We start from the raw sequence: 24,560 nt of genomic DNA on the forward strand, positions 1-24,560 counted from the left end.
AACCTGTGTCCTCTGGTCACCGACCCTTCTGCTACTGGAAACAGTTTCTCCTTATTTACTCTAAAACCCCCACATGATTTTGAACACCTATGTTAAATCTTCCCTTAAACAAGCCCAGCTTCTCCAGTCTCTCCACATCATTGAAGTCCGTCATCCCTGCTACCATTCTGGTAAATCTCCTCTGCACCCTCTCTAAGGCCTTAGCATCTTTCCTAAAGTGCGGCGCCCAGAATTGGACACAATACTCCAGCTGGGGCCTAACCAGTGATTCGCGACAGTTTAGCAGAACGTCCTCGCCGTTGTACTCTTTAAAGCTAAGTAACCCATATGCTTTTTTAACAGTTTATCAACTTGTCCTGCCACCTTCATATCATCCTATTACAGTGCTGTAACACACTCAGTTCTCAAATCACAGGTTCACAATAAAGGTGTTGCACAGGAGCGTAATCACAAAAACTGACACTGAGCCACGTCAGGAGACATTCGGGCAGATGGCCAACAGCTTGGTCAAAGAGGTAGGTTATAAGGAGCGTCTTCAGGGAGGAGAGAGAGGCGAAGAGGTTTAGGGAGGGGAATTCCAGAGTTGGGGCCCGGGCAGCTGAAGGCACGGCTGCCAATGGTGGTAAGAGATGTACATAGGGCTTCCAAACCTGGCGGAATGACCGTGAGTTTGCCGGAATTTGGGGCTTCCACCCCCCCGGGTGTTACAACCAGCGGCCCGGGTGATCAGAAATGTAAGTTTCCCGACGCAGTGTGCGCCGCTGCCTGACCTCAGCTCCAGAGACCGCGGGTAGTGTTGTCTGGAATCGGGTGATGGGGAGTCTGGGTCTCGGTGTGACTCACAGGGTCAACTCACTGCTGTGTTTATGCAACTTGTACACAACTCCCACTAAAGCAACGCCATTGGGATCGAGCTGTGTTCAGAGATAGGAGCAGCAGCAGGCTGCCGGATGTGGAGTCCATCACTGAGATTTAGACATCAGGCTAGAAGCTCGTCCAACTCTCTTTTCAGCTCATGTCAGCTTAGGGATCGACGTACTGGCTGTTCTGTGAATGGCTTGGAATTGCCTTAAATGGAAATCAAATGTGATATCCTGCCAAGTCTGTGCCCCTTGTTACTGACCCTCAGTCTGTGCCTCTTGTTACTGACCCTCAGTCTGTGCCCCCTGTTACTGACCCTCAGTCTGTACCCCCGTTACTGATCCACAGTCTGTGCCCCTTGTTACTGACCCTCAGTCTGTGCCCCCTGTTACTCACCCTCAGTCTGTGCCCCTTGTTACTGACCCTCAGTCTGTGTCCCTAGTTACTGACCCTCAGTCTGTGCCACTTGTTACTGACCCTCAGTCTGTGTCCCTTGTTACTGAACCTCAGTCTGTGCCACTTGTTACTGACCCTCAGTCTGTGGCCCTTGTTACTGACCATCGGTCTGTGCCCCTTGTTACTGACACACAGTCTGTGCCCCTAGCTACTGACCCTCAGTCTGTACCCCTGGTTACTGACCCTCAGTCTGTGCCCCTTGTTACAGACCCTCAGTTTGTGCCTCTTGTTACTGATCCTAAGCCTGTGCCTCTTGTTACTGACCCTCGGTCTGTGCCCCTTGTTACTGGCCCTCAGTCTGTGCTCCATTGTTACTGACCATCAGTCTGTGTCCCTAGTTACTGACCATCAGTCTGTGCCCTTGTTACTGACCCTCTGTCTGTGCCTCTTGTTACTGATCCTCAATCTGTGCCTCTTGTTACTGACCCTCAGTCTGTGCCCCTTGTTACTGGCCCTCAGTTTGTGCCCCATTGTTACTGACCCTCAGTCTGTGCCCCTTCTGACTGACCCTCAGTCTGTGACCCTTGTTACTGACCCTCAGTTGGTGCCCCTTGTTACTGACCCTCAGTCTGTGCCCCATTGTTACTGACCCTCAGTCTGTGTCCCTAGTTACTGACCATCAGTCTGTGCCCCTTGTTACTGACATTCAGTCTGTGACCCTTGTTACTGACCCACAGTCTGTGTCCCTTGTTACTGACACTCAGTCTGTGTCCCTGTTACTGATCCTCAGTCTGTGCCCCTTGTTACTGACCCTCAGTCTGTGCCCATTTTTACTCACAATCGGTCTGTGTACCTTGTTACTAACCCTCAGTCTGTGCCCCTTGTTACTGACAATCGGTCTGTGTACCTTGTCACTGACCCTCAGTCTGTGCCCCCTGTTACTGACCATCAGTCTGTGCCTCTTTTTGCTGACCCTCAGTCTGTGCCCCTTGTTACTGACCCTCAGTCTGTGCCCATGGTTACTGACCCACAGTCTGTGCCCCTAGCTACTGACCCTCAGTCTGTGCCCCTTGTTACTGACCCTCAGTCTGTGCCACTTGTTACTGACCCTCAGTCTGTGCCCCCTGTTACTGACCCTCAGTCTGTGCCCCTTGTTACTGACCCACAGTCTGTACGCCCGTTACTGACCCTCAGTCCGTGCCCCTTGTTACCAACCCTCAGTCTGTGCCCCTTGTTACTGACCCTCAGTCTGTGCCCCTTGTTACTGACCCTCAGTCTGTGCCTCCTGTTACTGACCATCAGTCTGTGCCTCTTGTTACTGACCCTCAGTCTGTGCCCCTTGTTACTGACCCTCAGTCTGTGCCCCCTGTTACTGACCCTCAGTCTGTGCCCCCTGTTACTGACCCTCAGTCTGTGCCCCCTGTTACTGACCCTCAGTCTGTGCCCCCTGTTACTGACCCTCAGTCTGTGCCCCTTGTTACTGCCCCTCAGTCTGTGCCACTTGTTACTCACCCTCAGTCTGTGCCCCTTGTTACTGACCCTCGGTCTGTGCCCCTTGTTACTGACCCTCAGTCTGTGCCTCCTGTTACTGACCATCAGTCTGTGCCCCTTGTTACTCACCCTCAGTCTGTGCCCCTTGTTATTGACCCTCAGTCTGTGCCCGCTGTTACTGACCCTCAGTCTGTGCCCCCTGTTACTGACCTTCAGTCTGTGCCACCTCTTACTGACCCTCGGTCTGTGCCCCTTGTTACTGACCCTCAGTCTGTGCCTCCTGTTACTGACCATCAGTCTGTGCCCCTTGTTACTCACCCTCAGTCTGTGCCCCTTGTTATTGACCCTCAGTCTGTGCCCGCTGTTACTGACCCTCAGTCTGTGCCCCTTGTTACTGACCCTCAGTCTGTGCCCCTTATTACTGACCCTCAGTCTGTGCCCCTTATTACTGACCCTCAGTCTGTGCCCCCTGTTACTGACCCTCAGTCTGTACCCCCGTTACTGACCCACAGTCTGTGCCCCCTGTTACTGACCCTCAGTCTGTACCCCCGTTACTGACCCACAGTCTGTGCCCCGTTACTGACACTCAGTCTGTGCCCCTTGTTACTGACACACAGTCTGTGCCCCTAGCTACTGACCCACAATCTGTGCCCCTAGCTACTGACCCTCAGTCTGTGCCCCCGTTACTGACCCTCAGTCTGTGCCCCTTGTTACTGACCCTCAGTGTGCGCCCATTGTTACTGACAATCGGTCTGTGCCCCTTGTTACTGGCCCTCAGTCTGTGCCCCCTGTTACTGACCCTCAGTTTGTGCCCATTACTGACCCTCAGTCTGTGTCCCTAGTTACTGACCCTCAGTCTGTGCCTCTTGTTACTGACCCTCAGTCTGTGCCTCTTGTTACTGACCCTCAGTCTGTGCCTCTTGTTACTGACCCTCATTCTGTGCCCCCTGTTACTGACCTTCAGTCTGTGCCACTTCTTACTGACCCTCAGTCTGTACCCCTTATTACTGACCCTCAGTCTGTGCCCCTTGTTACTGACCCTCAGTCTGTACCCCCGTTACTGACCCACAGTCTGTGCCCCTTGTAACTGACCCTCAGTCTGTGCCCCCTGTTACTGACCCTCAGTCTGTGCCCATTGTTGCTGACCATTGGTCTGTGCCCCTTGTTACTGACCCTCAGTCTGTGCCCCCTGTTACTGACCCTCACTCTGTGCCCCTAGCTACTGACCCACAGTCTGTGCCCCTAGCTACTGACCCTCAGTCTGTAGCCCTTGTTACTGACCCTCAGTCTGTGCCCCTTGTTACTGACCCTCAGTCTGTGCCCCTGTTACTGACCCTCAGTCTGTGTCCCTAGTTACTGACCCTCAGTCTGTGCCTCTTGTTACTGACCCTCAGTCTGTGCCTCTTGTTACTGACCCTCAGTCTGTGCCTCTTGTTACTGACCCTCATTCTGTGCCCCTTGTTACTGACAATCAGTCTGTGTCCCTTTTTACTGACCCTCAGTCTGTGCCCGTTACTGATCCTCAATCTGTGCCCCTTCTTACTGACCCTCAGTCTGTGCCCATTGTTACTGACAGTCGGTCTGTGTACCTTGTTATTGACCCTCAGTCTGCCGCCCTGTACCTGAACCTCAGTCTGTGCAGCTTGTTACTGATCCTCAGTCTGTGCCGCTTGTTACTGACCCACAGTCTGTGCCCCTAGCTACTGACCCTCAGTCTGTGCCCCTTGTTACTGACCCTCAGTCTGTGCCCCTTGTTACTGACCCTCAGTCTGTGCCCCTTGTTACTGACCCACAGTCTGTACCCCCGTTACTGATCCTCAGTCTGTGCCCCTTGTTACTGACCCTCAGTCTGTGCCCCTTGTTACTGACCCTCAGTCTGTGTCCCTTGTTACTGAACCTCAGAGTCTATGCCACTTGTTACTGACCCTCAGTCTGTGCCCCTTGTTATTGACCCTCGGTCTGTTTCCCTTGTTACTGACACACAGTCTGTGCCCCTAGCTACCGACCCTCAGTCTGTACCCCTTGTTACTGACCCTCAGTCTGTGTCCCTAGTTACTGACCCTCAGTCTGTGCCTCTTGTTACTGACCCTCAGTCTGTGCCTCTTGTTACTGACCCTCAGTCTGTGCCTCTTGTTACTGACCCTCATTCTGTGCCCCTTGTTACTGACAATCAGTCTGTGTCCCTTTTTACTGACCCTCAGTCTGTGCCCGTTACTGATCCTCAATCTGTGCCCCTTCTTACTGACCCTCAGTCTGTGCCCATTGTTACTGACAATCGGTCTGTGTACCTTGTTATTGACCCTCAGTCTGCCGCCCTGTACCTGAACCTCAGTCTGTGCCCCTTGTTACTGACCCACAGTCTGTACCCCCGTTACTGATCCTCAGTCTGTGCCCCTTGTTACTGACCCTCAGTCTGTGCCCCTTGTTACTGACCCTCAGTCTGTGTCCCTTGTTACTGAACCTCAGTCTGTACCCCTTGTTACTGACCCTCAGTCTGTGCCCCTTGTTACTGACCCTCAGTCTGTGCCCCTTGTTACTGACCCTCAGTCTGTGCCTCTTGTTACTGATCCTAAGTCTGTGCCTCTTGTTACTGGCCCTCAATCTGTGCCCCATTGTTACTGACCCTCAGTCTGTGTCCCTAGTTACTGACCCTCGGTCTGTGCCCCCTGTTACTGACCCTCAGGCTGTGCCCCTTGTTACTGGCCCTCAGTCTGTGCCCCTTGTTACTGGCCCTCAGTCTGTGCCCCATTGTTACTGACCCTCAGTCTGTGTCCCGAGTTACTGACCCTCAGTCTGTGCCCCGTTACCGACCCTCAGGCTGTGCCCCTTGTTACCGGCCCTCAGTTTCTGCCCCATTGTTACTGACCCTCAGTCTGTGTCCCGAGTTACTGACCCTCAGTCTGTGCCCCGTTACCGACCCTCAGGCTGTGCCCCTTGTTACCGGCCCTCAGTTTCTGCCCCATTGTTACTGACCCTCAGTCTGTGCCCCTTGTTACTGACCCTCAGTCTGTGTCCCTTGTTACTGACCCACAGTCTGTACCCCCGTTACTGATCCTCAGTCTGTGCCCCTTGTTACTGACCCTCAGTCTGTGCCCCTTGTTACTGACCCTCAGTCTGTACCCACTGTTACTGACCTTCAGTCTGTGCCTCTTGTTACTGACCCTCAGTTTGTGCCCCTTGTTACTGACCCTCGGTCTGTGCCCCTTGTTACTGACCCTCAGTCTTTACCCCTTGTTACTGACCCTCAGTCTGTGCCCCTTGTTACTGACCCTCAGTCTGTGCCTCTTGTTACTGATCCTAAGTCTGTGCCTCTTGTTACTGACGCTCAGTCTGTGTCCCTAGTTACTGACCCTCAGGCTGTGCCCTTTGTTACTGGCCCTCAATCTGTGCCCCTTCTTACTGACCCTCAGTCTGTGACCCTTGTTACTGACCCTCAGTCTGTACCCCCATTACTGACCCTCAGTCTGTGCCCCTTGCTACTGACCCTCAGTGTGTGCCCATTGTTACTGCACCTCATTCTGTGCTCCCTGTTACTGACACTCAGTCTGTGCCACTTGTTACTGACCCTCATTCTGCTTCCCTTGTTACTGACACACAGTCTGTGCCCCTGTTACTGATCCTCAGTCTGTGCCCCTTGTTACTGACCCTCAGTCTGTGCCCATTGTTACTGATAATCGGTCTGTGCCCCTTGTTACTGACCCTCGGTCTGTGCCCCTTGTTACTGACCCACAGTCTGTGCCCCTAGCTACTGAACCTCAGTCTGTGCCCCTTGTTACTGACCTGTGGTAAACCACTGTTATTGTATCCTACTGTTATCGTTATTGCATAATGTTACCTCTGGTTGGCGCTGTGTACCAATGCATGCCTCAGTTGGCTCCGCCCACATGACCAGGTATAAAGGTGGGTGTTTTGGCAACCCACTTCCTTCTTGGAACCAGTTGGCCACGAGAGGCATGCTCTGTTCTTTAGTTAATAAAAACCTTTTCATTACTTTCCTAATTCATCGCCTTTTATGGAGTAATTGATAAGCGTATCAATTTTATTAACTAAAAGTAAAATGTCGACACCTGAACAGCAACAACAGCAGGCGTTGCTGCGAGCCCTCAGACCAGCATGCCTGGACCTCGACCCTCAAGCAGCGGGTTCATCGACCAATTTCGAACACTGGCTGAGCTGCTTTGCATCCTTCCTAGAAGCCTCCGCCGTGACATCGGAGGAGAACAAACTAAAAGTTTTGACCGCCCAGGTGAGCCCTCAAGTATATACACTCATCCGGGACGCTACTACGTACACGGCGGCCCTCGAACTACTAAAAGGGCAATACACGTGCCCAGTGAACACGATTTACGCCAGACACCTCTTGGGATCCCGCAGGCAGCAACCGGGGGAATCGGTAGAGGCATTTTTACGGGCGTTACAGACACTCTGCAGGGACTGCGACTGTAAGGAGGTAACGGCTGCGGGGCACGCGGAGGGACTTACCTGTGATGCCTTCGTTAGGGGCCGCCAGTCCGACTACTCCCGGCAGAGACTGCTCGAAAGCAAGGAGCTCGACCTGAAGACGGCCGTAGCCCTTGCGCTCTCGTTAGATGCGGCCCACCGAAACCTCGAAGCATACTCACGTAACGGCGCCGCGCCATGGCCATCGCGACCTTGGGACATGGGACCGCCGCCCCCGGTACCAACTGCTGCAGCGATGTCCCGAAATCAACCGGGACCGCCGCCCCCGGTACCAACTGCAGCGATGCCCCGTAACCAGGCCCAAAAATGCTATTTCTGTGGCCAGTTAAAACACCCTAGAGCGCGCTGCCCGGCTAAGACCGCTACCTGCTCGGGCTGCGGGAAGAAAGGCCATTACGCCAATGCCTGCAGGGGGAAACCCGCGAACGCCAGCAGCGCCGCGTGCAAACCGTGGGGGCAGCCATCTTATCCGCCATTTTGTGCACCTCCGGCCGCGTGGGGACCTGAATCATGGCCGCCGCCATTTTGTCCGCCGCACTCAACCGCCATCTTGTCTCCGGACTCGACCACCGTCTCGTCGGACGACCATATCGACTCACTAAGCCATACACTGGCCTCCGTTACGCTGGATCAAGCCCTGCCTCATCATCTGTCCAGGTCCATGATGGACATCACGGTAAACGGCCGCGCCACCACTTGCCTATTTGACAGCGGGAGCACAGAGAGTTTTATTCACCCCGACACGGTACGTAGCCACTCCCTCACGGTCCTGCCAACGCGCCATCGGATTTCTATGGCGTCTAAGTCCCATTCAATGGATGTCGGCGGCTACTGTGTGGTGACCCTTTCGGTTAGGGGCACAGAATATAAAAATTTTAAACTTCTTGTCCTGCCCCGTCTTTGCGCTGTCGTGCTGCTAGGGTTGGATTTTCAGTGCCACCTTAAAAGTGTCACATTAGCACACGGTGGACCCCTCCCCCCACTCACAGTCTGCAACCAACACCTTTTAAATCGCCCGCCGCACACCACTTGCAGCCTTTCCACACTCAAAGTCCCCCCCACCCCTTGTTCGCTAACCTCACCCGCGACTGTAAACCCATCGCTACCAAGAGCAGGCGGTACAGCGCCGGGGACAGAGCTTTTATTAGCTCTGAGGTGGAGCGGCTCCTGAAGGAGGGCATTATCGAAGGGAGCACCAGCCCCTGGCGAGCCCAGGTTGTAGTCGTTAAAACCACCGATAAACGCCGCCTGGTCATTGACTACAGCCAAACCATAAACCGGTACACTCAGCTGGACGCATACCCACTTCCTCGCATATCTGATATGGTCAATCAGATTGCGCAATACAGAGTATTCTCCACCATTGACCTTAAGTCAGCATACCACCAACTCCCCATCCGCCATGAGGATCGCCAGTATACTGCCTTCGAGGCGAACGGCCGCCTCTACCACTTCCTTAGGGTTCCCTTCGGCGTCACCAACGGGTTTCGGTCTTCCAAAGGGAGATGGACCGGATGGTTGACCAGAACGCGCTGCAGGCCACCTTTCCCTACCTGGATAACGTCACCATCTGCGGCCACGACCAGATGGACCATGACGTTAATCTAGAAAAATTCCTCCGTACGGCCCAGCGGCTGAACCTAACGTACAATAAGGAGAAATGTATGTTTCGCACCAAACGCCTTGCCATTCTCGGCTGCGTAGTGGAGAACGGAGTCATCGGGCCCGACCCCGACAGAATGCGCCCCCTTATGGAGCTCCCCCTCCCCCACTGCCAAAAAGCACTGAAGAGATGCCTGGGGTTTTTCTCTTACTATGCTCAGTGGGTGCCCCACTATGCGGACAAAGCCAGACCCCTCATCAAATCCACCTCCTTCTCCCTGACACCAGAGGCGTGTGCAGCCTTCACTCTTATCAAGAGCGATATTGCGAAGGCCACAATGCACGCAGTGGATGAGTCCATCCCCTTCCAAGTGGAGAGCGATGCATCCGACTTCGCCCTAGCTGCGACCCTTAACCAGGCGGGGAGACCCGTGGCCTTTTTCTCAAGGACCCTCCAGGGCCCCGAGATTCGACACTCCTCTGTCGAAAAGGAGGCCCAGGCTATTGTGGAAGCGGTGCGTCACTGGAGGCATTACCTGGCCGGAAAACGGTTTACCCTTCTCACTGACCAGCGTTCAGTTGCTTTTACGTTCAATAATAAGCAGAGGGGCAAAATCAAGAACGACAAGATCTTGAGATGGAGAATTGAACTCTCCACCTACAATTACGATATCTTGTACCGGCCCGGGAAACTCAATGAGCCCCCAGATGCCCTATCACGTGGTACATGCGCCAACGCGCAGGTTAATAGACTGCAGTCCCTCCACAATGACCTCTGCCACCCGGGGGTCACCAGGTTCTTCCATTTCATCAAATCACGTAACCTGCCCTACTCCATCGAGGAGGTCAGGACCATGACCAGGAACTGCCAAATCTGTGCCGAGTGCAAACCGCATTTTTATAGGCCAGACAGAGCAAGCCTGATCAAGGCCACTCGCCCCTTCGAGCGCCTGAGCGTCGATTTTAAAGGGCCCCTCCCCTCCTCTGACCGCAACGTGTACTCCCTCAACATAATTGATGAGTACTCCCGTTTCCCGTTTGCCATCCCTTGCCCAGACATGACCAGTACCACGGTCATCAAATGTCTGAATGACCTCTTCGCCCTGTTCGGGTTCCCTAGCTATATACATAGCGACAGGGGCTCATCTTTCATGAGCGACGAACTTCGTCAGTACCTGCTCGCGAGAGGTATTGCTACGAGCAGGACCACCGGGGGAACGGCCAGGTGGAAAGAGAGAATGCGACGGTTTGGAAGGCCGTCCTCTTAGCCTTAAAATCTAAGGGTCTTCCGACCTCTCGCTGGCAGGAGGTCCTCCCTGCGGCGCTCCACTCCATCCGGTCACTGCTTTGTACTGCCACTAATGCCACCCCTCATGAGCAAATGTTCGTTTTCCCCAGGAAGTCCACATCGGGAACCTCGCTACCGACATGGCTGACTTCTCCTGGGCCCGTCCTACTGCGGAGGCACGTGAGGACCCATAAAACGGACCCCCTGGTCGAGAGGGTGAACCTCCTACACGCCAACCCCCAGTATGCCTACGTGGCATACCCAGACGGGCGGGAGGACACGGACTCCATACGAGACCTCGCACCCTCGGGTGCCCCTGAATTACCACCGTTATCCCCCACCACTTCTCCCAACCCAACCCATGTAGACGGCATGCCGGAGCCCCAGGACCCTTCGTTGACCACCCAGACACCAGATTCAACGTTGGATACTGCACCACCGCCGCCGCCACCACGACGATCAGGACGTCATACAAGGCCTCCAGATAGACTTACCTACACGAACTTGTAGTACACTTCACCCCGCCGGACTAAATTTTAAACAAGGGGTGAATGTGGTAAACCACTGTTATTGTATCCTACTGTTATCGTTATTGCATAATGTTACCTCTGGTTGGCGCTGTGTACCAATGCATGCCTCAGCTGGCTCCGCCCACATGACCAGGTATAAAGGTGGGTGTTTCGGCAGCCCACTTCCTTCTTGGAACCAGTTGGCCACGAGAGGCATGCTCTGTTCTTTAGTTAATAAAAACCTTTTCATTACTTTCCTAATTCATCGCCTTTTATGGAGTAATTGATAAGCGTATCATGACCCTCACTCTGTGCCCCATTGTTACTGACCCTCAGTCTGTGTCCCTAGTTACTGACCCTCAGTCTGTGCCTCTTTTTACTGACCCTCAGTCTGTGCCTCTTGTTACTGACCCTCAGTCTGTGCCGCTTGTTACTGACAATCAGTCTGTGTCCCTTTTTACCGACCCTCAGTCTGTGTCCCTTGTTACTGACCCTCAGTCTGTGCCCCTGTTACTGATCCTCAGTCTGTGCCCCTTCTTACTGACCCTCAGTCTGTGCCCATTGTTACTAACAATCGGTATGTGTACCTTGGTACTGACCCTCAGTCTGTGCAGCTTGTTACTGACCCTCAGTCTGTGCCCCTTCTTACTGACCCACAGTCTGTACTCCTGTTACTGATCCTTAGTCTGTGCCCCTTGTTACTGGCCCTCAGTCTGTGCCCCATTGTTACTGACCCTCAGTCTGTGTCCCCAGTTACTGACCATCAGTCTGTGTCCCTTGTAACTGACCCTCAGTCTGTGCCCCCTGTTACTGACCCTCAGTCTGTGCCCCATTGTTACTGACCCTCAGTCTGTGCCCCATTGATACTGACCCTCAATCTGTGTCCCTAGTTACTGACCCTCTGCCTGTGCCCATTGTTACTAACCCACAGTCTGTGCCCCGTTACTGATCCTCAGTCTGTGCCCCTTGTTACTGACCCTCAGTCTGTGCCCCGTTACTGACACTCAGTCTGTGCCCCTTGTTACTGACCCTCAGTCTGTGCCCATTGTTACTGACAATCGGTCTGTGTACGTTGTTACTGACCCTCAGTCTGTGCCCCGGTTACTGATCCTCAGTCTGTGCCCCTTCTTACTGACCCTCAGTCTGTGCCCATTGTTACTAACAATCGGTCTGTGTACCTTGGTACTGACCCTCAGTCTGTGCAGCTTGTTACTGACCCTCAGTCTGTGCCTCTTATTACTGACCCTCAGTCTGTGCCCCTTCTTACTGACCCACAGTCTGTACTCCTGTTACTGATCCTTAGTCTGTGCCCCTTGTTACTGACCCTCAGTCTGTGCCCCGTTACTGACACTCAGTCTGTGCCCCTTGTTACTGACCCTCAGTCTGTGCCCATTGTTACTGACAATCGGTCTGTGTACGTTGTTACTGACCCTCAGTCTGTGCCCCTTGTTACTGACCCATAGTCTGTGCCCCTAGTTACTGACCCACAGTCTGTGCCCCTAGCTACTGACCCTCAGTCTGTGCCCCCTGTAACTGAACCTCAGTCTGTGCCACTTGTTGCTGATCCTGAGTCTGTGCCTCGTGTTACTGACCCTCTGTCTGTGGCCCCTGTTACTGACCTTCCGTCTGTGCCCCTTGTTACTGACCCTCGGTCTGTGCCCCTTGTTACTGACCCACAGTCTGTGGCCCTAGCTACTGAACCTCACTCTGTGCCCCATTGTTAGTGACCCTCAGTCTGTGTCCCTAGTTACTGACCCTCAGTTTGTGCCCCTTGTAACTGGCCCTCAATCTGTGCTCTTGTTACTGACCCTCAGTCTGTGCCCGCTGTTACTGACCCTCAGTCTGTGCCCCGTTACTGACCTTCAGTCTGTGCCTCTTGTTACTCACCCTCAGTCTGTGCCTCTTGTTACTGACCCTCAGTCTGTGCCCGCTGTTACTGACCCTCAGTCTGTGCCCCCTGTTACTGACCTTCAGTCTGTGTCCCTTGTTACTCACCCTCAGTCTGTGCCCCTTGTTACTGACCCTCAGTCTGTGCCCGCTGTTACTGACCCTCAGTCTGTGCCCCCTGTTACTGACCCTCAGTCTGTGCCCCGTTACTGACCCTCCGTCTCTGCCCCGTTACTGACCCTCAGTCTGTGCCTCCTGTTACTGACCCTCAGTCTGTACCCCCATTACTGACCCACAGTCTGTGCCCCTTGTAACTGACCCTCAGTCTGTGCCCCCTGTTACTGACCCTCAGTCTGTGCCCATTGTTACTGACCATCGGTCTGTGCCCCTTGTTACTGACCCTCAGTGTGCGCCCATTGTTACTGACAATCGGTCTGTGCCCCTTGTTACTGGCCCTCACTCTGTGCCCCATTGTTACTGACCCTCAGTCTGTGTCCCTAGTTACTGACCCTCAGTCTGTGCCTCTTTTACTGACCCTCAGTCTGTGCCTCTTGTTACTGACCCTCAGTCTGTGCCTCTTGTTACTGACCCTCAGTCTGTGCCTTCTTACTGACCCTCAGTCTGTGCCCCTTGTTACTGACAATCAGTCTGTGCCGCTTGTTACTGACAATCAGTCTGTGTCCCTTTTTACCGACCCTCAGTCTGTGTCCCTTGTTACTGACCCTCAGTCTGTGCCCCTGTTACTGATCCTCAGTCTGTGCCACTTGTTGCTGATCCTCAGTCAGTGTCCCTTGTTACTGACCCTCGGTCTGTGCCCCTTGTTACTGACACACAGTCTGTGCCCCTAGCTACTGACCCACAGTCTGTGCCCCTAGCTACTGACCCTCAGTCTTTGCCCGTTGTTACTGACCCTCAGTCTGTGCCCCTTGTTACTGGCCCTCAGTCTGTGCCCCTTGTTACTGACAATCAGTCTGTGTCCCTTTTTACTGACCCTCAGTCTGTGCCCCTGTGACTGATCCTCAGCCTGTACCCCTTCTTACTGAACCTCACTCTGTGCCCCATTGTTAGTGACCCGCAGTCTGTGTCCCTAGTTACTGACCCTCAGTTTGTGCCCCTTGTTACTGGCCCTCAGTCTGTGCCCCTTGTTACTGACCCTCAGTCTGTGCCCATTGTTACTGACAATCGGTCTGTGTACCTGGTTACTGACCCTCAGTCTGCGCCCCCTGTACCTGACCCTCAGTCTGTGCAGCTTGTTACTGACCCTCAGTCTGTGCCTCTTACTACTGACCTTCAGTCTGTACCCCTTCTTACTGACCATCAGTCTGTGCCCCTTCTTACTGACCCACAGTTTGTACTCCCGTTACTGCTCCTCAGTCTGTGCCCCTTGTTACTGACCCTCAGTGTGTGCCCATTGTTACTGCCCCTCATTCTGTGCTCCCTGTTACTGACACTCAGTCTGTGTCACTTGTTACTGACCCTCATTCTGCTTCCCTTGTTACTGACACACAGTCTGTGCCCCTGTTACTGATCCTCAGTCTGTGCCCATTGTTGCTGATAATCGGTCTGTGCCCCTTGTTACTGACCCTCGGTCTGTGTCCCTTGTTACTGACCCACAGTCTGTGCCCCTAGCTACTGAACCTCAGTCTGTGCCCCTTGGTACTGACCCTCAGTCTGTGCCCCTTGTTACTGACCCTCACTCTGTGCCCCATTGTTACTGACCCTCAGTCTGTGTCCCTAGTTACTGACCCTCAGTCTGTGCCCCTTCTTACTGACCCACAGTCTGTACTCCCGTTACTGACCCTCAGTCTGTGCCCCTTGTTACTGACCCTCTGTCTGTGTCCCCAGTTACTGACCCTCTGTCTGTGCCCATTGTTACTAACCCACAGTCTGTGCCCCCTGTTACTGATCCTCAGTCTGTGCCCCTTGTTACTGACCCTCAGTCTGTGCCCCGTTACTGACACTCAGTCTGTGCCCCTTGTTACTGACCCTCAGTCTGTGCCCATTGTTACTGACAATCGGTCTGTGTACGTTGTTACTGACCCTCAGTCTGTGCCCCTAGTTACTAACCCTCAGTCTGTGCCCATTGTTACTGACCCATAGTCTGTGCCCCTAGTTACTGACCCACAGTCTGTGCCCCTAGCTACTGACCCTCAGTCTGTGCCCGCTGTAACTGAACCTCAGTCTGTGCCACTTGTTGCTGATCCTGAGTCTGTGCCTCGTGTTACTGACCCTCAGTCTGTGCCCCTTGTTACTGACCCTCTGTCTGTGCCCCTTGTTACTGACCCTAAGTGGGCGCCCATTGTTACTGACAATCGGTCTGTGCCCCTTGTTACTGGCCCTCACTCTGTGCCCCATTGTTACTGACCCTCAGTCTGTGTCCCTAGTTACTGACCCTCAGTCAGTGTCCCTTGTTACTGACCCTCGGTCTGTGCCCCTTGTTACTGACACACAGTCTGTGCCCCTAGCTACTGACCCACAGTCTGTGCCCCTAGCTACTGACCCTCAGTCTTTGCCCGTTGTTACTGACCCTCAGTCTGTGCCCCTTGTTACTGGCCCTCAGTCTGTGCCTCTTGTTACTGATCCTAAGTCTGTGCCCCTTCTTACTGACCTTCAGTGTGTGCCCATTGTTACTGCCCCTCATTCTGTGCTCCCTGTTACTGACATTCAGTCTGTGCCCCTGTTACTGATCCTCAGTCTGTGCCCCTTGTTACTGACCCTCAGTCTGTGCCCCTTGTTACTGACAATCAGTCTGTGTCCCTTTTTACTGACCCTCAGTCTGTGCCCCTGTGACTGATCCTCAGCCTGTACCCCTTCTTACTGAACCTCACTCTGTGCCCCATTGTTAGTGACCCACAGTCTGTGTCCTAGTTACTAACCCTCAGTTTGTGCCCCTTGTTACTGGCCCTCAGTCTGTGCCCCTTGTTACTGACCCTCAGTCTGTGCCCATTGTTACTGACAATCGGTCTGTGTACCTGGTTACTGACCCTCAGTCTGCGCCCCCTGTACCTGACCCTCAGTCTGTCCCGCTTGTTACTGACCCTCAGTCTCTGCCACTTGTTACTGACCCTCAGTCTGTGTCCCTTGTTACTGACCCTCAGTCTGTGTCCCTTGCTGCTGACCCACAGTCTGTACCCACTGTTACTGATCCTCAGTCTGTGCCCCTTGTTACTGACCCTCGGTCTGTGCCCCTTGTTACTGGCCCTCAGTCTGTGTCCCTAGTTACTGACCCTCAGTCTGTGCCTCTTTTTACTGATCCTCGGTCTGTGCCTCTTGTTACTGACCCTCAGTCTGTGCCCCTTGTTACTGACAATCATTCTATGCCCCTTGTTACTGACCCTCTGTCTGTGCCCCTTGTTACTGGCCCTCAGTCTGTGCCCCATTGTTACTGACCCTCAGTCTGTGTCCCGTGTTACTGACCCTCAGTCTGTGCCCCCTGTTGCTGACCCTCAGTCTGTGCCCCCTGTTACTCACCCTCAGTCTGTGCCCCATTGTTACTGACCCTCAGTCTGTGTCCCTAGTTACTGACCCTCAGTCTGTGCCCCCTGTTACTGGCCCTTAGTCTATGCCCCTTGTTACTGACCCTCAGTCTGTGCCCCGTTACTTAACCTCAGTCTGTGCCCCTTGTTATTGACCCTCAGTCTGTGCCCCGTTACTGACCCTCAGTCTGTGCCTCTTGTTACTGACCCTCAGTCTATGCTTCTTGTTACTGACCCTCAGTCTATGCCTCGTTACTGACCCTCAGTCTGTGCCCCCTGTTACTGACCGTCAGTCTGTGTCCCTTGTTACTGACCCTCAGTCTGTGTCCCTTGTTACTGACCCTCAGCCTGTGCCCCCTGTTACTGACCCTCAGTCTGTGCCACTTATTACTGACCCTCAGTCTGTGCACCTTGTTACTGACCCTCAGTCTTTACCCCCTATTACTGACCCTCAGGCTGTGCTAGAAACATACACATAATGGTCCTGAAATTCCGTTCCCTACGTGTGTGTCCTCGCTGTGTACTCACCCGTCGGGCTAACGGAAGTTCCGTTTTTACGCATGCTCTGCAGTGAGTAATGAAGCAGGAACATCTCCGGCAATAAACTGATTCATGCTGTTTGCAGTTTGGGACTTTAAACTCAAAGGAACTCATATTTTTTCCGATGAAATGTCATCGACCTGAAATGTTAACTGTGTTTCTCTCTCCACAGATTCAGCCTGTCCTGCGGACTTGGATAGGTCCATCATTTTCTGTTTATATCTAACATTTTCTCTGCCCCTCTTTAAATTTACAACAGTCACCGTTCTTTGCAAATTGATGAAATTATTCGTGCCGATCCCTTAACTCGGTGACGCAGGCGGAACAGCAAGGTCGTTGTACACTCCCTGTTTCACACTGCAGATCATCGACAATCAGGGTTTGGATAAAGTCACAAAAGTCTGGAGCCAGGATGAGGTCAGTGGCTTTAATATTTCGGCAGGTTGCTTGGTTCGGTGGTTACAGCAAGTGGATTGTTTGGGCCAGAAATTCCAGGCCAGAAGCGTGAGTACGGTCGGGTTACTCACGCATCTGGCCGTTGGAAATGCCGGCGTTCAACAGGAACAACGCATGCGGGGAACGCCGGCATTTCCAGACCCGAGGTCTATTCACAGCGCGTGCGACTGCACAGGCAGCGCTTGCGCAATGAACTTTGTAGATTTCACTGATGGATTCAGTGAGGGTAAGTCCCTAGAACTTACACTTGAAAAAAGCAAGTGTAAAGTTGTTCATTGGCTGGGGAAGGAGATATATTTTATGGAGGAGCTTATGAAATGCAATATTTAGGTTTGGGAAAGGGAGGGAAGTTATTTTAAGAAATTTTAACTAAGTTTTAAACTTTAATTTTTTTTTTTTAAACGAGTTTTCAGAACGGTAGTTAGAAGGAGCAATTGTGGCTGTGTGAATGGAATGTGAGAATGAGTTATGTATGTATGTCCACATATATTCCTTTACGTATATGTATGTATGTTTTATATTCCTTTACTAATGTGTATGAATGTATATTTTTAATTATGATTTTCCAATAAGTTACTTTCTCTGAAAGTCATAATTAAATAATACATTCATACACATAAGTAAAGGAATATATACATAACACGCAAGGGAATATATACAGACATACATACTTTCAGAAGCTCCACGATAAGAAATATCTTCCTCCGCAGCCTCTGGAGCAACTGTACCCATGCTTTTTTCATGTGTAAGTTGTAATGACTGGACCTCACTGAAAGCATTAATGAAAGCGGCGAATTATACTGCGCACGCGCTGCCTGTGCAGTCGCACGCGTTCTGCCTCTGAACCCCTTCGTTCAGAGGACAGGAAATGCCGGTTTTCCCCACATGCACTGTGCATGCTGAAAACCGGCATTTCATCCGGCCAGATGCGTAAGTACCCCGACTGTACTAGCGCATTTGGAAGGGAATTACTGGGCCAACATTTTACATGTCAATAAAATAAAAAATTTAAGAATTGCACAACTTGCCCCCTCGCATCTGCGACTGAGGGTCCAAGGAGGTGCATTGCGCAAGAGGTCATCATCGTACGTATCCTCACACTGTTCCCTTTGGGGAACTGTATGAAGTGGTGGAAGGATTTATGGCCGTGATTAACGCTCATTCCGTGACCGTAACCATCTTTGAACCAGCCATTAGGGTGGTTAGTCCTATGGCAGGAGGGTTTTACGGGCTCCCACAACCCATCTGAGGGGGGGGGGCCACCAACACCCACGGACGCAAGTATCCCGCTGGATGTCCACCCAGAATTTAAAGTTGGAGCTCCGACTCCACTTGCCGGGACTGTCTGGAGTGGGGTTCAAAACCCTACTCCTTCTGGCCCAGCGGCGGGGATGCTTACTGCTACGCAAAAGGCCCACTCCGCACAAAAGGTGACACCCATACGTTTCCCGCGCCTTTTCCCTCCCCGTGACTGGAGCCCTATGCTGCCATTTCACGTTGCTAATTGGATTGGGCCTTTGTCATAGCGGTAGGATCCCCGCCGCTGGGCCAGATCAGGGTAGGGTTTCGAACCCCGCTCCAGACAGTCCCGGCAAGTGGAGTCGGAGCTCCGGCTCTAAATTCTGGGTTGACATCCAGTGGGATATTTGCGTCCGTGGGTGTGGGTGGCCCCCCCTCCTTGTATAGCTTGTGGGAGCCCGTAAAACCCTCCCGCCATAGGACTAACCGCCCTAATGGCTGGTTCAAAGATGGTTACGGTCACGGAATGAGCGTTAATCATGGCCATAAATCCTTCCACCACTTCATACAGTTCCCCAAAGGGAACAGTGTGAAGACACGTATGACGACGACATTGCTAAATAAATAAATGGAATTTAAAAAATTCTTTTAGGGCTTTTAAAAGTCTTTAAATTGCTTTAATTCTCTTTAAAACTACTTCAGATTACTCAAAATAATGTAAACATTTTAAAAAGTTTATAAAAGTTACCAAAATCTTCAAAAAACTTCCAAAAACCTATTTAAACTGCTGCTTTGCATGTAAAAATCCTTAGCAGCTTGACAGAAACATTGGGGGCGTGTCCAGTGAAACTGAGACCTCAAGGGGCGTGTCTCACTTACACTGCACGCTCCTGGCTTCGCGCTGGCTGCACTCCTGGGCGGCGTGATGTCATACACTGCCCGAGAATGTGCTTTCTATTTCTGCAAGTTCAGGCGTCCCAGAAGCTGATCGGCACGAGCGCGGGGTAAGTGCAAATACGGGGCTTGCACGCGCTGCAAGCCCCGTTCTGGAATTTCTGGGCCATTGTGTGGTTGTTTAGTACTTGGTTGAGTCATTGGATGGCATGGTCACTTGGTTAGTGGATCAGTGGGTAACTTTTTTATCAGGCAACTGGGTTGGTTGTTCGGTGCAAGGTTTTTTTATTCGTTCGTGGAATGTGGGCACTGCTGGCAAGGCCGGCATTTATTGCCCATAACGAGTTGCCCTCAAGGAGGTGGTATTGAGCCACCTTCTTGTACCGCTGCAGTGAAGGTGCTCCCACAGTGCTGTTAGGGAGGGAGTTCCAGGATTTTGACCCAGTGACCATGAAGGAACGGCCGATATATTTCTAATTGTAATTGTTCAATTGTAAGGGGGATAGATAGGAGTTTCTGTGGCCGAGACCGAGACTCCAAGATGGTATGTTGCCTCCCTGGTGCAAGGGTCAAGGATGTCTCGGAGCGGGTGCAGAGCATTCTGAAGGGGGAGGGGGATCAGCCAGTTGTCGTGGTACATGTAGGTACCAACGATGTAGGTAAAAAGAGGGAGGAGGTCCTACAAGCTGAATTTAGGGAGTTAGGAGCTAAATTGAAAAGTAGGACCTCAAAGGTAGTAATCTCTGGATTGCTACCAGTGCCACGAGCTAATAAGTTTAGAGAGAGTAAGATAGATAAGCTAAATACGTGGCTTGAGCAGTGGTGCAAGGGAGAGGGATTTAAATTCTTGAGGCATTGGAACCAGTTCTTGGGGAGGAGTGACCTGTACCAAGGGGACGGTCTACACCTGAGCTGTGAGGGAGCCGATGTCCTCGGGGTAATATTTTCTAGGGCGGTTCGGGAGGATTTAAACTAATTTGGCAGGGGGATGGGAACCTAGATAGTGGAAAAGAGGGAAGTCATATGAAGTCAGAAATAGATGGTAGAAAGGTGAGAAGCAATAAGCAAAGGAGAGAAACACAAAGGGCCAAACTAATTCATAATGAGAGTGTGAAAAAAGCAAGCCTGAAGGCTTTGTATCTTAATGCTAGAAGCATTAGGAACAAGGTGGATGAATTAGTTGTGGAAATAGAGGTAAACAAGTATGATTTGATTGGGATTACAGAAACGTGGCTGCAGGGTGGGCAAGGCTGGGAACTTAACATCCAGGGATATACAATATTTAGGAAGGATCGGCAAAAAGGTAGGGGAGGTGGGGTAGCATTGCTGGTAAAGGAGGGGATTAATGCAATGGAAAGGAAGGATATTAACTCGGATGAAACGGAATCTGTATGGGTAGAAATGAGAAATAGCAAGGGGAGGAAAACGTTAGTGGGTGTGATATATAGGCCTCCAAATAGTAATATGGAGGTGAGGGAAGGCATAAAAAGGGAAATTAGAGAAGCGTGCGATAAGAGCACAGCTGTCATCATGGGTGACTTTAATTTACATATTGATTGGACTACCCAAATTAGTAAAAATTCTGAGGAGGAGGAATTCCTGGAATGTTTTCGGGACGGTTATCTGGACCAATATGTCGAGGAGCCGACTCGAGATCAGGCCATTTTAGACTGGGTATTGTGCAATGAGAAGGGACTTATCAACAATCTTCTTGTACGAGGCCCCTTGGGTCAGAGCGATCATAATATGATCGAGCTCTCAGTCGAGATGGAGAGTGAGGAAATTGAATCAGAGACTAAGGTCCAGAACTTAAATAAAGGGAATTACGAGGGTATGAGACGGGAATTGGGTAAGATTGATTGGGTGGTGTTTCTGGGGGGATTGACAGTGGATAGACAATGGCAAGCATTCAAAGATAGAATGGAAGAATTCCAGAACATGTTTATACCGGTTTGGCATAAAAATAAACCTAAAAAGGTGGCTCAACCGTGGATAACGAGGGAAATTAGGGACAGCATAAAATCAAAAAAAAGGGCATATCAACTGGCAAAAAAAAGCACCAGACCGGAAGATTGGGGGCAGTACAGGATACAGCAAAAGAGGACAAAGGGATTAATCAGGAAGGGGAAAATAGAATACGAAAGTAAACTTGCAGCAAACATAAAGACAGACTGCAAAAGCTTTTATCGGTATATCAGGAGGAAAAGACTGGTAAAATCCCAAGTCGGTCCCTTGCAGTCCGATTCGGGAGAATATATAATGGAGAATAAGGAAATGGCAGACCAATTAAACTCATACTTTGGTTCTGTATTCACAAAGGAGGACACAAATAACCTCCCAGGAATATCGGCAAACATAGGGACTAATGAGAGGGAGGAGCTGACAGAAATTAGTATCTCTAGGGATATGGTGTTGGGTAAGTTGAGGGGACTGAAGGCCGACAAATCCCCGGGGCCTGATAAACTACATCCTAGGGTACTTAAGGAGGTGGCCCTGGAGATAGCAGATGCTCTAAGGATCATCTTCCGGAACTCCATTGACTCGGGAACAGTACCCGTGGATTGGAGGGTAGCTAATGTTACCCCAATATTTAAAAAGGGGGGTAGAGAGAAAGCAGGGAATTATAGACCAGTAAGCCTTACATCGGTTGTGGGCAAAATGCTAGAGTCCATTATTAAGGATAAAATAGCGGAGCACTTGACAAATGGGGAAAGGATCGGACAGAGTCAACATGGATTTACAAAGGGTAAATCGTGTTTGACTAATCTGCTGGAATTTTTTGAGGAAGTAACTGGTAAAATAGATGGGGGAGAGCCAGTGGATGTGGTGTACCTTGACTTCCAGAAAGCCTTCGATAAGGTTCCACACAAAAGATTATCATGCAAAATTAAGGCTCATGGGATTGGGGGCAAAGTATTAACGTGGATAGAGAACTGGCTGGCGGATAGAAAACAGAGAGTTGGAATAAACGGCTCGTTTTCGGAGTGGCAGGCAGTGACCAGCGGGGTGCCGCAAGGATCTGTCCTGGGACCCCAGCTGTTCACAATATATATAAATGATCTGGATCAGGGAATTGGATGCAATATTTCCAAATTCGCTGACGACACTAAACTAGGAGGAGGGGTGGGCTCTGATGAGGATGTCAGGAGGCTACAGTGCGATTTGGACAGGTTGGGGGAATGGGCGGATACGTGGCAGATGCACTATAATGTGGATAAATGCGAGGTTATCCACTTTGGGGGTAAAAACAGGAGGGTAGATTATTATCTAAATGGCAATAGATTGGGAGATGGGGAAGTGCAGAGGGACCTGGGTGTTCTTGTGCACCAGTCACTGAAGGAGAGCATGCAGGTGCAACAGGCGATTAAGAAGGCAAATGGTATGTTGGCCTTCATATCAAGGGGGTTCGAGTATAGGAATAGGGATACCTTACTACAGCTGTACAAGGTGCTGGTGAGACCGCATCTGGAGTATTGTGTACAGTTTTGGTCGCCCCATCTGCGGAAGGATGTTCTTGCCATGGAAAGAGTGCAGCGGCGATTCACCAGGCTGATACCTGGAATGGCGGGAATGACCTACGAGGAGAGATTGAATAGTTTGGGCTTGTACTCACTGGAGTTTAGAAGATTGAGAGGGGATCTCATCGAAACATATAAAATTATGGCAGGCCTGGACAGGCTGAATTCAGAGAGAATGTTTCCAATGGCAGGGGAGCACAGAACCAGGGGCCACAGTCTAAAAATAGCGGGCAAATCATTTAAAACAGAGATGAGGAAGAATTTCTTCACTCAAAGAGTGGTGAGCCTGTGGAATTCCCTGCCACAGAGGGCTGTGAAGGCTAATTCAATAAATATTTTCAAGAGAGAATTGGATATATTTCTGAAGGCTAAGGGGATTAAGGGTTACGGAGAAAAGGCGGGGACGGGGTACTGAACTGGTAAGATCAGCTATGATCTCAGATGAAGATCAGCCATGATCTCATTGAATGGCGGAGCAGGCTCGAAGGGCCGAATGGCCTACTCCTGTTCCTATCTCTATGTAACTATGTAAGTCAGGATGGTGTGTGACTTGGAGGGGAACTTGGAGGTGGCGGTGTTCCCATGCGCCTGCTGCCCTTGTCCTTTTTAGGTGGTAGAGGATGCGGGTTTGGGAAGACCTGGCAATGGCACGCCCAGCCCAGTCGACCGTGCAAAGTCCTCTTCGTCAACATCCGGGGACTTGTGCCAATATTGGGAGAGCTGTCCCACAGACTAGTCAAGCAACAGCCTGACATAGTCATACTCACAGAATCATACCTTTCAGCCAATGTCCCGAATTCCTCCATCACCGTCCCTGGGTATGTCCTGTCCCACCGGCAGGACAGACCCACCAGGGGTGGCAGCACAGTGGTATACAGTCGGGAAGGAGTGGCCCTGGGAGTCCTCAACATTGACTCTGGACCCCATGAAGTGTCATGGCTTCAGGTCAAGCATGGGCAAGGAAACCTCCTGCTGATTACCACCTACCGCCCTCCCTCAGCTGATGAATCAGTACTCCTCCATGTTGAACACCACTTGGAAGAAGCACTGAGAGTAGCAAGGGCGCAGAATGTACTCTGGCTGGGGGACTTCAATGTCCATCACCAAGAGTGGCTCGGTAGCACCACTACTGACCGAGCTGGCCGAGTCCCTCAATTAGAGGGTGAGAGAGTTGGATCTCAAACAAGCGTGCTAAGCTTGAATAAAGGAGACTATGAAGGTATGAGAGCGGAATTGAGTAGAGTGGATTGGGAAAATAGATTAAAGGGTAAGACGATACATGATCAGTGGTGTACATTTAAGAAGTTATTTTACAACTTCCAAAAAATATATATTCCACTGAGAAGAAAAGGGTGTAAAAGAAAAGACAGCCATCCGTGGCTAAGTAAAGAAATTAAGGATAGTATTCGACTAAAAACAAGGGCATATAAGGTAGCCAAATCTAGTGGGAGGATAGAGGATTGGGAAAACTTTAAAAGACAGCAAAAAAATAACAAAAAGATTGATTAAGAAAGGGAAGATAGATTATGAAAGTAAATTAGAAAAAAAATATAAAAACAGATAGTAAGAGTTTTTATAGTTATATAAAAAGAAAAAGGGTGGCTAAAGTAAATGTTGGTCCCTTAGAGGATGAGACCGGGAAATTAATGGTGGGAAATATGGAGATGGCAAAAACACTGAATGAATATTTTGTATCAGTCTTTACAGTAGAGGACACTAAGAATATCCCAACACTGGACAAACTGGGGGCTATAGGGGGGGAGGAGATAAACACGATCAAAATCACTAAGGAAGTGGTACTCGGTAAAATAATGGGACTCAAGGTGGATAAATCACCTGGACCTGATGGCTTACATCCTAGGGTCTTGAGGGAAGTGGCGGTAGGGATTGTGGATGCATTGGTAATAATTTTCCAAAACTCCCTGGACTCAGCAAAGGTCCC

The 24,560-nt window shown here is 51.1% G+C and overlaps 1 protein-coding gene across 2 annotated transcripts in view; it reads left to right on the plus strand.

The window, feature by feature from the left end:
* The first annotated feature begins 413 nt into the window (after positions 1-413).
* The window catches only part of LOC147091079 (beta-1,3-galactosyltransferase 5-like), a 40,957-nt gene continuing 16,810 nt past the window's right edge, over positions 414-24,560 (plus strand). The window contains exons 1-2 of one of the 2 annotated variants that reach the window (XM_085977538.1): positions 414-515; positions 16,771-16,928. In XM_085977538.1, the coding sequence (XP_085833664.1) occupies positions 16,924-16,928 (5 nt within the window). In that variant the 5' untranslated portion in view covers positions 414-515; positions 16,771-16,923. Of the gene's footprint in view, positions 516-549; positions 735-16,770; positions 16,929-24,560 lie in introns of those variants that run through there. The other variant, XM_085977537.1, reaches the window with a different exon arrangement.

This window comes from Somniosus microcephalus, unplaced genomic scaffold (assembly GCF_052327205.1).
Source record: "Somniosus microcephalus isolate GS21.2 unplaced genomic scaffold, FLI_Smic_1.0 unresolved_chr4, whole genome shotgun sequence".
NCBI lineage: Eukaryota > Metazoa > Chordata > Chondrichthyes > Squaliformes > Somniosidae > Somniosus > Somniosus microcephalus.